The sequence below is a fragment of the Budorcas taxicolor genome, chromosome 8 (genome assembly GCF_023091745.1).
Source record: "Budorcas taxicolor isolate Tak-1 chromosome 8, Takin1.1, whole genome shotgun sequence".
NCBI lineage: Eukaryota > Metazoa > Chordata > Mammalia > Artiodactyla > Bovidae > Budorcas > Budorcas taxicolor.
This window is the reverse complement of record NC_068917.1, coordinates 106,718,144-106,733,534: the sequence shown is the minus strand read 5'-3', so window position 1 is coordinate 106,733,534 and position 15,391 is coordinate 106,718,144. Positions and strand designations below refer to the sequence as shown.

Below are 15,391 nucleotides of genomic sequence, written 5' to 3'. Positions count from 1 at the left end.
GCTTTCCTAGCCCCTGATGCTCACCTCACCGTCTCAAATCACCTAGAGCCAGTGCACTAACAGCCACTTAATCTGTGTATAGCCCTTCACAGTTTGCAACATCCCTCAACCCACCAGGTTCCCAGAATAGCCAGATGAAGCGGACAAAGGAAGTGCTATTACCCCATAGCACATTCAGGGAAACTGAGGCCTGGAGAAGGAAAAGGACAGCCCAGGAACCCAAGCTGAGGCACTGGCAGAGCTAAGACTAGGACCCTGAATTTGTGATTCCCAGAACAGAGACCTGGGGCCCAACAAGTTAGAATAGGCAGGGAACAGCAGAGAAACTGACAAGAAGTATGTCCCCAGTCAGACCGGCATTCCTAGTCCCAAGCACAAGGGAGCATTCCCCATCACAAGGATCCTGGCTTCTAAGAGCACATGCTCAGGGAAGGACTTAACAGCTGTGTCTCTTACAGCTAAAGAGGGCTCTGGGCTGTGGCCCAACCTTATTAAATTACTCAGGAGACAGTCCTTTGAGAAGTCAGTCTCCTGATCTCTGCCCCTTAGCCTCACTCCCCAGCTCCCTCCCCAATCTGGGTCCTGAGTCAGAAGTCCTGGGTTAAGCCACAGACTCACAGTAGGGTCTCAACCAAGTGACTTCACTTCTCTGAGCTTGTTTCCTCACCTTTAAAATGCGGGCTGCACAAAGACACACACACATACATACACTGAGGCATGTGCACAAAGACACATGGGTGCATGTTCACACACACACACACACACACACACACACAGGGGTACAGGGACACATGGCCGCCTGGCACCAGGTTTCTTGGTAAGAAGCCAGTGAGATGATGGATGTGACACATGGGGAGGGTGGTTTCACCAACTTTAATTACTCCCATTTGATTCTTTTCTGTGTCAGGACCCAGATCTTCCAAATCCCGACTCAGTCACTCTGCATGAGAAATCACTGCATTCCAAACCGGAACAAGCCTTAAGAGAGTGAGGGCGCCCTTTCACTGCCCACCCACCACGTGCCCAACACTGTGCCAGGCCCACTCAATGCAGCACCTGGCCAGCCCTCTTACACCCACACGTGGCAACACAGGACCAAGCCCCAGATTCAGAGGGGCTGAGTCATAGTCCAGGGTGGCATGCAGGTAAGAGGCCATGTCTCACTAGGTCTCACTAGGTCCTGGGTCTATCTGACTCCAGAGCCCTCACTTACAAATGGGAAGCCTAGATGCCTCTTCCACATGCCCTCCGGCTGCCCCAGGCTGCAGGCCAGTCCCTCCTTGCTAGAACCCCAACTCTCTGTCCACCTAGGTCCATCCAGGTCACTGCTGCAGGCCTCACCTCTAGGATCAACAGCCTCATGCTGCAACAGCCCCTTGTTGACACTCTCCCGGCCTCGGCGTTCACAAGCCCAGCTCCAATGCCTTTTATGTCCATGTGCAAGGCCAGGCCCAGGGCCACCCAGGATTCCAATGGCCAAAAAAGGATAGCAGCTTCTACCCACCCTGCCCTTGCCCACCTCGCTCTGCAGCCTATAGAGGAGCGGGGCTTAAAATGCTCTCATGGGTGGGCCTTTGTGCATCCTGTTCTGTCATCTTACAAAGGGGGAAACTGAGATGCGAAGGGATGCCAGACTGGTCCCTTTGCCCAGAGGCCATACCCGGGGGCATTTTAGTTTCTATGGACTGCTCTCTGTACTCTCAGCAGCCAGCACCATGTTTGGGACTTCATCCCTGCCTGAGTACAACAAAAGAACACTGAAATTTACTGAACATCTACACACCCTACAGTGTACACTGGGAATACCACGGTGGGGATCAGGACACAAGTCGTGCCTGTGGGGACTCTCGGGGGAGAAACCAGAGACTGGTAATGCTGGTCTGCTCTAGCATTTTCCAGTGCTCTTCTAAGTCTTCAACGCGTAAATCTAAAGGGAACCATGATCACTATCCCCATTTCACAGATGAGGAAACTGAGGCACAGAGAGGGTAAATAATTTGTCCAAGATCCTATAATTCATAAATGGGATTCTGATTCAGGAAGTCTGCTTCCAGAGCCCAAGATCTTTACATTTCAATACACGACAGATGAACAACTATGATCAGTGATATGTGGAGTACCGGAGGAAGCCGGGAGAACTTGACCGAGACTGAGAGCCAATCAGCCAAGCTAAGGCTGGAGGAAGACAAGAAGGGAGGCAGATGCAGTGTGGGCTCCAGGGATGCTCAAGGCACCCTTGCTCAGCTGAAGGTGTGACTTCTGGGATGCAGAAAGTTATCCATCTTCCCAGCCAGACTCCTGCAAGTTCTCCAGTAAGAGATATAAGGAATAATAAAGTCTAATTAATTGTTTATACCTCGGAGAGGTTGAGGACCTGGGTGCCAGACCCAGCTCTCCAGCCAATGAGCCTGTGTGATCTTGGACAAGTTCCTTTCCCTCTGTATGGGACAGCAGACTCTAGTTAACAGAGCCTTGAGAAGCTAGAAGATGGTTAGGAAGGTATATACGAAAGCAGAAATGCTACTAATAGAGTGGGAATGGAAACCATGAGCTTCTTTCTTGCAGGTGAAGTTGGGAAGTGGAAAGAACAGAAGGCTTTGGTTACATGAGGCCTCACGAGGGGCTGAGACAAAGAAGGAGCAAACCATGAGGGACCAGAAAATTCTGGGCCAGAAATCCCCTGTGCAAGTCATCTTTTGCAAGACACATGATTCCAAGTACGTAGTACAGGGCCCGGCCCAGAGGAGGCATCAGAAAAATATTTCCCAAGTGAGAAAATAAATCGGTGGAGTCTCAAGAGACAACTCTAGGGCTAGGACTGGGCCACATCCGGCCCCAGCTCTGGAAGGTCCTCTTAAGACTCACTAGGTCTCTCACCATCATTGCTACTATTTCACGTGTTTGTAAGTTCTGGCCACGGCAAGACTACTAACCTTTGAGGGAAAGGAGGCAAAAATATGCCCTTTTTTGCAAACAATATGAGTGCCTGTCTAGAAATTCAGGAAAACTGAGTGAAATACTGTTAGAACTAATAAAATAATTCAGCAAAGGGCATGGTTGTAAAATAAACACCAAAAGTACAAATATACAAAGTCAATAGTTCTTTTTCAATAGCTGAAAGCCAGCTAGAAAATAGAATGGGGAAAATATTCCATTCATAACAACAACAAAAATGTAAAATTTCTAAGAACAAACTTGGTAAGAAATGTGCCAGGTTCATGCAATAAAAACTAGAGAGGTTTATTATGAGACATTTTAAAAACTCAACCAAATGGGAAGATATGCCATGGTTTTAGATGGAAAAAGTTAATATTTTAAAGATGGTAATTCTTCACAAATAAACACATTTAATACAATTCCAAGAAAAAGCCCAAGAGAGGTTTTTTTTTTTAAGGAAATTATTAAGATGGGCATAAAGTTCATCTGACAGATTAAATAGCCAGAACATTATAAGTGGAGGAGGGAGACACAGAGTATAAAGATAATGACTGTCATAGAATCATATTTTACCAGCCTAAAAATATACAAACATAGCAATGAAACATATTTGAACGGCCTAAAATAGACCCTGGTCTATCATATAATAGTGGAGGAAAAGTCATTTAATAAATGATCAACTACTGCAGGGAAAATAAAGCTATACCCATACCTACTTCCATGAAGATTAATTCCAGATGGTTTAAAATTTTGAGTACAAATGATATTATAAAATGGAATGTTAGTGAATACTTCTCTGGTCTTAGTGTGGGAAAGAAATGTCTAAGTACAAAAGTAAAGAATCATACATTTTACATACGGTAGTATTAGTCGCTCAGTCGGGTCCGACTCTTTGTGACCCCATGGACTGTAGCCCACCAGGCTCCTCTGTCCATGGAATTCTCTAGGCAAGAATAGTGGAGTAGGTTGCTATTCCCTTCCAAAGGATCTTCCCGACCCAGGGATCAAACCCCAGTCCACCTCAGTTCAGGCAGATTCTTTACCTGAGCCACCAGGGAAGCCTCTTCTTATGGTAGAGCTCTCTCTAAATTAGGGCTTTGCTGAAGGCTCAGGTTCTGACATATTGTCAGTTCCTAATAAATGTTAGTTATTGTTGGTTCAAAAAAAAATAGGTAACACTCTCATTTGTGAAAATCATCATGAATACTCTCAATAGGCAAACAATAAACTCAAAAATAATTTGTAAGATAGATGAAGCCTTAATAAGCCTTCATATATAAACACAAATGATGTTCACAAATCAATAACAAAAGACAACATCCCAACCCCTAAAACAAAATCATAAATGGTGAAATGCAATAGAAAGCAAATGCAAGAAAATTATTCATAGATGATCAGTGCAGTGTATTGGAAGCAATAATGAATTATCTTTTTCAAATATCCTCTTCTAATGCTAGCAGTGGCATAGATTGGTTCAGTCTTTCTACAAGCCAATTGTTAATAAAGTAACAGCTAAACACTATATAGCACTTATGTACAGGCATATTTTAAATTATTCATATATATGTAGTATGCATATATATATGTATATACATGTGTGTGTATATATATTATATATATGTGACATATATATATATACATATATAGCTTAATCTACAGAGCTAAAGAGCTATGGAGCTAATGGATTTACGGCTAAAATTATGTGCTTTGGAGTCAGACAGCAGAAGATTCAAATCTTGTCCCTGATACTTATCCGAGATAGGCTAGTTACTTAGATATTTTAGACCTTAGTTTTCCCATCTGCAAAATGGGGGTAATAATATCCACCCTGCAAAATATGTTGGGTCCTTGGCCAGTTCTTGACACACAGGATGTTTAAAATGCAGTCAGTGCCTATCAATGGACAGGGCCACAGCAGGAGGTCTGCTTTCTTCTTGATATTTTCTAGATTTTTCCACCGGAGAAGACAATGGAAACCCACTCCAGTACTCTTACCTGGGGAATCCCATGGATGGAGGAGCCTGGTAGGCTACAGTCCATGGGGTCGCTAAGAGTTGGACAGGACTGAGCGACTTCACTTTCACTTTTCACTTTCATGCATTAGAGAAGGAAATGGCAACCCACTCCAGAGTTCTTGCCTGGAGAATCCCAGGGACAGAGGAACCTGTTGGGCTGCCGTCTATGGGGTCGCCCAGAGTTGGACACGACTGACGCGACTTAGCAGCAGCAGCAGACTTTTACACATTTTCCTTAAAGAGTATGTCCTACTTCAGTCACTGGAGAAAGGGAAAGGGGAGGCTGGGGTCTGATGCCTCGGATCACTAAGCATGGCCCCTTTCGCCCGCCTGTCCTTCCCAGATGCCCAAGGGCTCACAGTAATCCTGAGTAATTCACTGCAAACCAAGCAGGCCAGAGGAGGGAAGGGGCAGCCAGCTGCCAGGGAGAAAGGGGCCAGGTGCCCCATCGCCCAGCACAGGCACAGCTGGAGCCCTGTCCACCTCAGACCCAGAGCTTCTCACCTGACCTGGGCCCTGCATCCCATCTGATTTCACCTGGCACAGATCAGCATCCACAGGGCAGCTCCAGGCCTCCCCGCTGGCTACCCTTCAACTTGATGGCCACGGACCTGGCTTCTGCAACTGCCTGAGTGGCCTTTGCTAAATGATACACCTGACTGTGTCCCATCTGCTGAAAACCTCACACCTTCCCACTGCTCTTTGTATGAAGTCTAAAAGTCTTAGCACACCCAGCAGGCCTGCTGCCCTCCCTGACCTCCTCTCATCCCCTTGGCCTGGTGGCCTGCTGCCCTTCAGACTTGATTCAGCCTTCCCACGTTCCAGGAAGGCAGGCCTTACCTCCCAGACCAGATCTTGCCATTCTGTGGGGACTGAGCACCAAGTGCTTCTCATGTGGAGCCCTTTGCATGGTATGGTCAGCTGGCTTCCACAAGAGCAGGGACTGTCCCTGTCTGTGCCCCTTGTAGGCTGGGCACCTTGCACCCGCTGACAGCTGGCCACCTGCCACAGGCCAGCACTGCTCTTAACTCAGTTATACCTCATGACAACCAGGGATGCCGGGAGGACAGCTACTATTGTTATCCCATTTTCCAGATGAGCAAACTAAGGCATGCGAAATTCAGATAATTTGCTCAGAGTCACAGAACTAGAAGCTATTACTAACAGACCTGGAATGTGAACTTCCACCATCTGGCTCCAGAGTCTGTGCTCTTAACCACGGCACTCTCCTGCACGACAACTGCGGTTGCTGGACACATAACTCAACACTTGGCCTCCAAGGTCAGCTAATACCATCCACCCAGGGTTCTGGCTTCTCTGCTTCAGTCTCAAAGTGCTTGATCTTGACTGTGGGAACTGACAAACCCTCTTCTTGATGGGTTTGAATGTGGAATGTATGGGTACATGGTACACAGGGAAAGCCCTGGCTCTGGAGGGGGCAGAAGGGACTGAAGCGTGGCTCTGGCCTGAACCATCTGTAGAGCCCTGTTAAGTGTCTTCCAGCCAGCAAACCCAAGGACCTGAAATTCAGCCCCACCACTGCTGGTCACTGCAAGTGACCCCATCAAGTCATGGGCCCGTTGGGTCTCTGCTCCCCTGACCTCAAGAGGGATGAAGTTCCTCACCTTTGCTCTGTCTCCCCTTCTTGATTCCTCAATCCACCAGACTCTCCCATCCTTAGTCTGGCAGGGGGACCTTTAACCCACAAGGCCATAAGCTCCCAAGAGCTCAATAAATACGGTACAGGAGTGACCCCACTGTGACCCATCCAGATGATGGGCGGGCTCCCTGATACTAGGCAAGCCCTGCCTGTTGGGCTGATTTTTCCATCGACAGCGCATCGTAAGTGCTCGATAAATGTTTGTCCATAGAAGGGAAATGAACGGATGGGTGGCCCCAGAGGCAGCTCTAGAAGTCAACACTTCGGAAGAGGAAGAGCCAGCGCCGGGCCTGGAGGGACCTAGCCCTAGAGTCCCACCAGGTCAACACCCAGACCCAGAAAGGATCTGGTAAACAGCAAGGACCCTGTCCCCAGAATCACACCCATTCCTGCAGATCCACTACATTCTCTTCCAATCTCAGGAATTCCGTCCCAGAAGAGCCTTTCTTTAACCCCATCCTGGCCAAACCACAGATGAACAGCAGCCCAGGGCCAAAGTCCAGCAGCCTGGGGCCTTCAGTCCAACAGAACTGCCCCGATCCACTTGGGCTCACCTCATAGACTCCCAGTCAAGCATCCAGGAAAAGGGCGTGACTTTTCCCCAGGGCATTTTAATGCAAATTCTACTGGGAGAAAACTCCCATTCCAGTATATTTTCTGGAACCCACTCCCTTATTTGTTTATACAGAAGCAAGCTGGAAACCTGTCCATGAGGCCCTGAGTCACAGGTTCCAGCTCTGTATAGCCGCAGGAGGGCTCACCTGCCAGGTCTGAGCCTCTCTTACCACGCTTGGAACAGCTCCTCAAAATGGCAGGAAAAGCGGCTGCTAGGTTCTCCTCCTGTTTCCCTACATCTGCTGGCAGGATGAGAGGTGGGCTGCAGGCCAGACTGGGGCCGGTGTGGACAGGGGAGAAGCTGATGGAGCATCTGCTACCGTAGGAGCAGGGGGTCAAGTCTGGGAGTGGTGGGGAGGCGGGGAAGGACCAGACAGTCCCAGAGCAGGCCAAGAAAGGCGTGTTCTTGAGCAAGCCTGGCAATCAAAACAGTGGCTAATCCTTAGCATCTTGATCTATCCAGGCCTGGGAGACCAGAAGCCTCTGCAAAGCAGAAGTTTCCCAAGGAGAATTCAGACCCTCTGCCTGACTCATGGGGGCAGGTCTCACTGCCCTTTCCTAGGCAGGGTCTTAATCATCTGCCTGAGTCTCAGTTTCCCCATCTGCAAATGGGTACAGTAACCCCACCATCTCATTAGGTCTTTGTGGAGATCAAATGAGGCCACGTGAACACATGCAGTGTCTAGCACAGAGTAAGGGTTCAATATACAGTGCTTGGCATAATCAGTGTTTGCCTTGTTAAAACCCAGAGCACCTCCAGGCAGCTGCTGGCCCAAGGCCTCTGGGCTCACTTTCCAAGAAAGGACCCCAGCTCAGTCCTGGCTGAAGTCACATACCCACAGAGGCGGAGGCGAGAGCACCATACTGTCACACATCCAGGGCTACCCGTGTACATTTTTCCCCAAAAGAGCTCCAGGAGTCAGAACTAGCTTATGGAGGATGCTCAGCTGACAGTCACAGCGTGAGCTGGGGCCAGTCAGCTAACTGTTTTCCGCAAGCTGCAGGACCTTTGTAGCAGGTTAGCAAAGAACCCTGAGTCCAGGCCAACCAAAGCCCAGGGATGCTCTTCACCTGGTTACCCCACAGCTGACAGCCGGGCAGACCCTCTGCCTTTCCCAGCCTGCCCCATGCTCTTCTTGGCACAATTGCTGTGCTCTTGGCTCCCCTGACCCCTCCTCCTATTTCTCCAGCCAACACTTGAGGCTACTCCTTATAACCTTAATATTCCTGGCCCCGTACTCATCCTGGGGCTTCTCACTCCACGCATCACCCTGGACAGCTCTGTTCTCTCCTGGCACCCCAGAGCTGGAGCCCCCCAGTCATCAGAGCACCAGTCACCTGGGTTTCTGGTCTCATCTGTAGTCCAGAGGTGGCGTCTCTGTGCTGGCCACCCCCCAGGGCTCCATCTCCAGCTCAGAGCTCCCCTGAGTTTCAGGATGTCCACGAACCATCTCTGCCTGGCTGGGCTACAGATTCCCAAATGTAACATTCCTTCCTCTGGTTCCCTGGTTTGGCCACTGAGGCTGAAGAGAGAATCCCTGTCTCTCTCCTCTTGTCCATCACCAAGTCCTCTCTATCTCACCTCCACATCGCTGAGGCACCCATTCCCTTCCTCCTGAACCCCACACTGGCCTGTATCACCTTAGGTCTTCCTGCCTCTACTCTGGTCCCCAGCCCCCCAGCCTGCCTTCTACACGGCATCCAGGGATTTTTCTCAAACGTGATCTTTCCACATCCCTCCCCAGCTCAAAACTTGACCTGCCTCCCCAGGGTGTGTCCTATGACCCAGTGACATGCTGAGGCTGGATCTCCAAGGCCCTGCCCTGTTTAGCAGCAGATGACCTTTCTTCCCACCTGCTTTGAGGACCCTAGGTTCCAGACCCTAGGAACCCTTCTTCCCTCAGCCCCTCCCCACCAGTTGCTAAACTCCGAACTCCTCGCTGCGTCTCCAGCCCAGTATGGGGCCTTGCACCTGGGAGGCCTTCAGGGAGTGCTGGTCGCCTAGACATGGATTCTCCATGGAGACTCTGAGGCCTTCCTGCCAGGAGCCTCCAAGAAAGGAAGCTTCCCCCAGTACGAGGCCCAAACCCCAGCTTCCAACCCATGGCTCTATCTCCAGACCCCATGGCATATACTCACTTTGGCTCCAGGGGGGCCAGGAAGGCCTGGATTTCCATAAGGCCCAGGAGGACCCTGAAAGGGAAAAGAGAAAAAGAGATGAGGGGAAAAGTGGAGCATCCCACTGCCTAAAGCAAGGCCTGGCACTTCTGCCCTCCCGCTGGGTCTTCTCCACTAGCAGAGTCTCAGCAGTCTGGCCACGGCAGCTGCTTGCAGAAAGGCTCTCTTGATGCCTGGCCCTGTGCTCAGCTCTTTCTGTGCCTCACCTCATTTTATCTTTTCAACCCACAAGGTAGGTGCTACCATGATTCCCATTTTCAAGATGAGGAAGCTGCCATCCACAGAGTTTTACAACTTTCCCAGGTCACCTGGCTGCTAAGGGACAAACCTCAGATGTGCAGCTTCCAAGCACAAGCACTTGAATGGGATCACCTCTCCATACTCTCTGCACCTGGCCCCACCAGCCCCACCCACACTTGCTTCCTTCGACTCAGAGCACACTCAGCTATTGGCTGCCCTGCCCCACGCCTGGTACTTCCTCCTCACATCGCCTATGCCATGCTGTTCCATCATCTGGAATGCCTTTCCCATCCATCCCCTCCAGATGAAACCCAACCCATCCTTCAAGACCTGGCTTTAATGCCACTTTTTCCAGGGAACCTTCTGGGACTCCTCCTGCTTAAGGGAAACTCTCCACCCTTCAGACTCCAACTGGACTCTGCATGAGCCTCTGGAGCTGCACACTCAGTCAAGGGAGCACTCAGCCTCCTCTGAACAAGGGCGCGTCTCTTCTACGGCCACCACAGTAGTCAGAGCTCTCTCCCTTAGATTTCTACATGTTCTGAGCTTACAGAGTCCCTCGGGGACCATGAAACAGCTGGGAAGACTAAACCCAGAGAGTCAAAGGGTCTTCGCCAAGGTCACACAGCAGAGTGGTGGCCAAACAAGGGCTGGAACCCAGTTTGTTGGCTTCAAGTCCAAGGCTTATTCGTGGCACTAGATTTTCCCAGGCCATATTTGAATGTCCCTTATAACAGCTGGGGCCTTATGTCCACTTTCTCTGCACAGGCCCTGGGCTAGCATCCTGCAGCCCAGTAATATAAACAGAGTCCTGAAAGTCAACTACTTTCTGAGAGTCATTGTCCAATAGGAATAATCTGAGGCACTAAGGGTGGAGACAGGCATCTCAAGGGTGCCCCCTACCACAACAGCCTCCAGACACACTGCCCTCATCCGTGGCCCCTCTTGACTTATCTGGCTGTGTATGAATTCGCTTCCTTCCTCTCGCTTCAAGGCCAACTTCCCAGCTGCAGCCCATCACAGTCCACCCGAGGCACCTCCCTCTTCCTTCATGCCTGAGCTGGGACCCTCCCCTTCCCCATCCATGTCAAGGAGGAGCCGAGTTCAGAAGCTCACTCAGCCTAGGGGATTTATAACGGTGTTACGGGTAACCTCCAAAATAATCAGCCCTGCAGCCCCTTCCCGATATTTCACCAAATGCTGTATCCTGGCAACTAGATGCAACCTGGTCCCAGCTCTGAGTCTCCCCTCTCCCCAGGCTCGGTCTCCTCATCAATTCCGTGAATGATGGGAAACTCATGGTCTCTAAGGGATCTGGAAGACCTCAGAGCTTCACCCCAGTCTGGGCTCCTGGGATCTAAGCTCAGAGCTCAACCTGAATTTGGAAAAGGTTACATGAAGGATGTTTGAGGAGGGGACCCTCATATCCAGTACCCTAGGAGCAGATGAGGGATGTGGTAGACAAGGTCAGGAAGGACTACTTCTCCCCAGCCATGCCCCCAGCTGCCCAAAGATGGAGGGCTAGAGCACCCAGCTACCCCTCAGGGAGGTGGGGGCTTCCTGCTTTCCCGCCCCCACCTTCATTCCCCTCTCCAGCCATTGCCTTGCAGAGAAACGAACTGCATAGTTGACTGGGAGCCAAGCAGACCGCTTCTACAAACCCTGCAGCCCAGAAAGCTGAGTGGAGGGAGGCCGAGGGATTCCCCTGGTTGGGCCGAGGGAATACGCAGAGGTGGAGAGGGCCAAGCCACGGAGCCTTTGGCAACCTCAGGTAAGGCCCCGCCCCCTCCCCGAGCCCCAGAGCCACCACCATCTGTACAGAGGAACTGGGATAGCTTAGTCCCAGCATTGTATTATCTTTGGAATTTTATGATCTATGGAATTTCCCATCTAGAAACAGGGTGATGGGCTCCAGGGAGCAGGGGGAGTCCTCCAAGAGCCTGAGAGGGATATCAGGAGAGTCATTCCCTCACTTGTAGAACTTCAGAGCTGGAAGGAATCTTGGCTGGAAATGCCTTACCAGGATCCCATGTTTTATAAATGCAGAAACTGGGCCCCACAATAGGGAAAGGACTTGCCTAAGGTCACACAGCTTCTTGGGGGGAAATACTCTTTTTTTCTTTTGTATTGGGGTATAGCCAACTAACAAACAATGTTGTGACAGTTACCAGTGAACAGTAAAGGAACTCAACCATACATGTACATCCATCCATTCTCTCATGGGAAATGTTCTTGACTCCTAGACTAGAACTAGACATCAGCAACCATTTGCCCAGCATATTCTGATGCAAGAGACTTTGCTAGGCATCAGGTAAGAAAAAACAGTCAATAGGACCTGTCTCTGGCCCAGAGGGGCTCAGCTAAGTAGAAGGGAAAACCAGCACAACAGGTAGTTTAAGGTCATGGGCTCTGCAGTCAGACTGTCCAGGTTCAGTCTGCGCTCCGGCATTTACTCCACGCTTGTCCTTAGTCAAAGTAACTGCATCTTTCTGCGCCTCACTTTCCTCACCTGCAAAATGGGGATGATGCTGGAACTTATTTATCAGGAAGGCTAGAAAGCTGGGAGGGGATCCTGCATATGCCACTCAGGTGACAGGGTTCAGTGTTCAATGTGAGCTTTCTACCGAGGAATCCGTGCAGTTAACTGCCACAGGAGCTCCAAGAAGAAGGCGATCATCAGAAAAGGAGGGAGCATTTGATCTGAGGCACGGATGGAGGAGGAGTTTGCAAAGGAGGACATGCCGGGTCAGGAGGACAATCCTGCAGAAGCTAGGGGCTCAGGAGGAGTTTAGAGACCCAGGCAGATTGCCAGCACCTGGGATGCTAGGTCCTGGGGCCTTGTCCTGGTCCCAGGCAACAAGGTCCCTTGGCCAGCAGTGTCCATGATATCTCTGTGGTCCCCAGCTCTGGGCAAGTGCTCCATGGAGACTCCAAAGCCAGAAGGAAATGCCTCTTCAGACAGCAGATTCCAGAGTCCTGGGTCCAGGGAGCGCAGGGCCAGGTCTGGAGGGAACGAGGGCTCGAGTAATTGCATAACCAGAGCCATCCGCTGGGCTCAGAGCTAAAAATATGCCCCAGGCAGCTATCTCTGCCAGGGCCTCGCCAGGCACCCAGCGTGGGAAAGGCTGATTCAGCCTGGGCACAGATGCCAGGCGCCGTGGGTCTGAGCCCCCTTGGGAAAAGGAGAGATTTCTCTCCAAGAGGACCCTCAAGAGTCCCCATATCATATGGTTAGGAGCTGGGTTCCAGTCCTGGCTCTTCCATTTCTTAGTTATTCGGTTTTCTCATCCCTAAGTGAGAGTGATCATACTGGCCCATGCGGGCCCTAGAAGGAGAGCGGATCAAATAAGGCAGCGATAAGTGACATGCCAGGCACAACAGACCAGAGCTATTAATATTTTCCACTCCGAGGTTCAGGCTAGCTCCTATCAGCCACCAAAGCCCTGCCAAGCCATCCTCCAGACTCTGGTTGAACCTCTCAGCATGGGGAGCTCACCCCATCCCTGGCATGGCCCATCTGGTTGCCTCTGTCAGCATCCCTACCCCAGGTTGGCCCAGCAGAGATGGGAAGATGGCTGCAAGGGTCATGCTCTTCCAAGTCAGGTTTTTTCCCAGCCGAACACCAAAGCCCATCAGCTAAGGGGATGTGATCTGCAGAAACCCCTACTCTACTCCAGGCTGCCCAGGATGATACCCACAATGGACAGCTGAGACCCTGAAAGAGGTTCTCACTTTCCCGTGCCTCATCTGGACACCCCGTGACCCCTAAAAGCCCCACGTCCACTCCAATGGACAAACTGGAAAAGGGATGCCAGACAGCATGAGGACACTCAGCAAAGCTGGGACTCCAGGGACAATGAGATACAGGACACAGAGCCAACCAGAACTCAAGCACAGCATGTGATCACTTACCCGAGGACCCCGGGCGCCAGGGGGTCCAGGAAGCCCAGGCAGTCCAGGGGGACCCTGAATAAAAAGCAAGAAGATAGCATCAGTGCCACATGGCAGAATAGAATGGGATCAGGTAGTCATTCAACAAACTTGTGCAGAGCTCTGGGCACGAAGACCCCATAGCTGAGAAGAGAGGTCCCTTGAGGTCCTAGCCAGAGGAATTCTGCTCTTTGGGGCCTTCTGGTCTTTGCAGCTGTTGTTTCTTGGTCTCTGAAGCTCTCATCTTTCATTACATAGCTAATTCAGGGTATCACCTCCTCCAGGAAGACTTCTTTGATCCCTCCCCCAAGTTGGGCCAAGTCCGGTCTTTCCCTCTGCTTTAAAGGCCACTGTATTTTATTTGGGGAATTGTCTGCTTAGAAGCCCGCTCTCCCACTAGACCATGGTCTCCTCAAAGGAATTAATGGGATATGAGTCATCTCTCTCTCCCCAAGCCTCAGCCAAATGTTTGAGAAACTAAAACAGCAAAAGACCTCAGAGTTCAGCCAAGTGCTCTGCAGAGCCTGAGCAGAGAAGGGACCTGTCCAAGGTCACACCAGCATCTCTGAGTCACACACAGAGAGTCAGTGTCACAAAAAGGTGTACGCAAAGGCTTTCGAGTTCAAATCCCAGCGCTGCCGTCTACCAGCTGGGTTTGGGCAGGTTCCTTAACCAGCCTGTGCCTATAAAATCAGGCAATAATACCCTTCTCATCGGATTATTGTGAAGATGAAATGAAATGGCAAACATATAACACGGCGCCTAGTATGCAACTGTCACTCAAACGTCCCACCTAGTCCAGGGGACATAGCCGGGTTCAGCCTTCATCATCATCCTCCAAGAACTTGCATCACCTCCTTCACTTGCCTCCCCACCTCCACCCTCTGCCCTCTCCAGTCTTCCTCCATACAGCCAGTTTCACCTTCCCAAGGCACCTCCTGGCTCAACAACACTTGGTGGCCCCCCATTTCCCCCATAAGACAGGCCTAATTTTGCCACGCGACTTTCAGGGAACACCTGCGTGTTCTCAGTTCTCTTCCCTCCCATAGGAAGTGAGGCACCCAAGCAGACTTGCTGAGCCGCAGGCTGACCTTTATTCAAATCCTTGTCTCGCTATTTACTAGCTAGAGACTTGGCACAGGGCCTTCAGCCTGAGTCTCCGCGGCTGTCCTGCCCCACGGCTACTGTCCTGCCTACATCAGAAGAGTAAAGGAGGATTAACTAAGTGCCTGATGTAAAGAACTGAACACAGAGCTTTCAAAGGAAGCCAGGCTTTCGAGGATGTGTGAGGCCTGGGGAATTCATTTGTTTCAAATAACCATCAATGAGATTCCAGGTCTCCTGCCCAGAGTTAGAATCGGTGTTGAAAACCCAGTACGATTTGGCTGGTAATTAATCCAGATCTCACACTGGGCAGCCTCGGCTCACAGTTATGGTCTGTGAACACCACGTGCTTGCTCGTCCGTGAAAAAAAAAATCAGAAGAGCGAGCCAGACAGGCAGATATGGGGACCAAGGCCCCTGGGTCACTGGAAAGAGACCGAGCTGGAGCGAGGGGGACTGCTGCGTGACCTCAGGCAAGTCCTGGGCACCTCAAGCCTCCAAGTACCTCTGGCCAAACTGGCAGCCGGCAGCGTTCCTTCCATCCAGAGCCTAGGGGTTGGGCAGACAGTTTCTAGTCTTCTATCTACCACTGCAAGTTTGAGAATCAAGGCCAGCCTACTCTCTGTTTCTCCCTGAGGAGCAGTAGAATGCAGTTTAAGACAGGGCCCTGGGTCCACACTGGGCACCCCACCTACTAGCTGTGTGGCTTTGGC

At 50.8% G+C, this 15,391-nt stretch overlaps 1 protein-coding gene across 1 annotated transcript in view; it reads right to left on the bottom strand.

Annotated features, from left to right (window-relative positions):
• The window catches only part of COL27A1 (collagen type XXVII alpha 1 chain), a 147,331-nt gene that overhangs the window by 112,237 nt on the left and 19,703 nt on the right, over nt 1-15,391 (bottom strand). Inside the window, exons 4-5 of the mRNA XM_052645006.1 lie at nt 13,558-13,611; nt 9,367-9,420 (exon numbers count right to left, since the gene is read on the bottom strand). Coding sequence (XP_052500966.1) covers nt 9,367-9,420; nt 13,558-13,611 — 108 coding nt within the window. The remainder of the gene's footprint in view (nt 1-9,366; nt 9,421-13,557; nt 13,612-15,391) is intronic.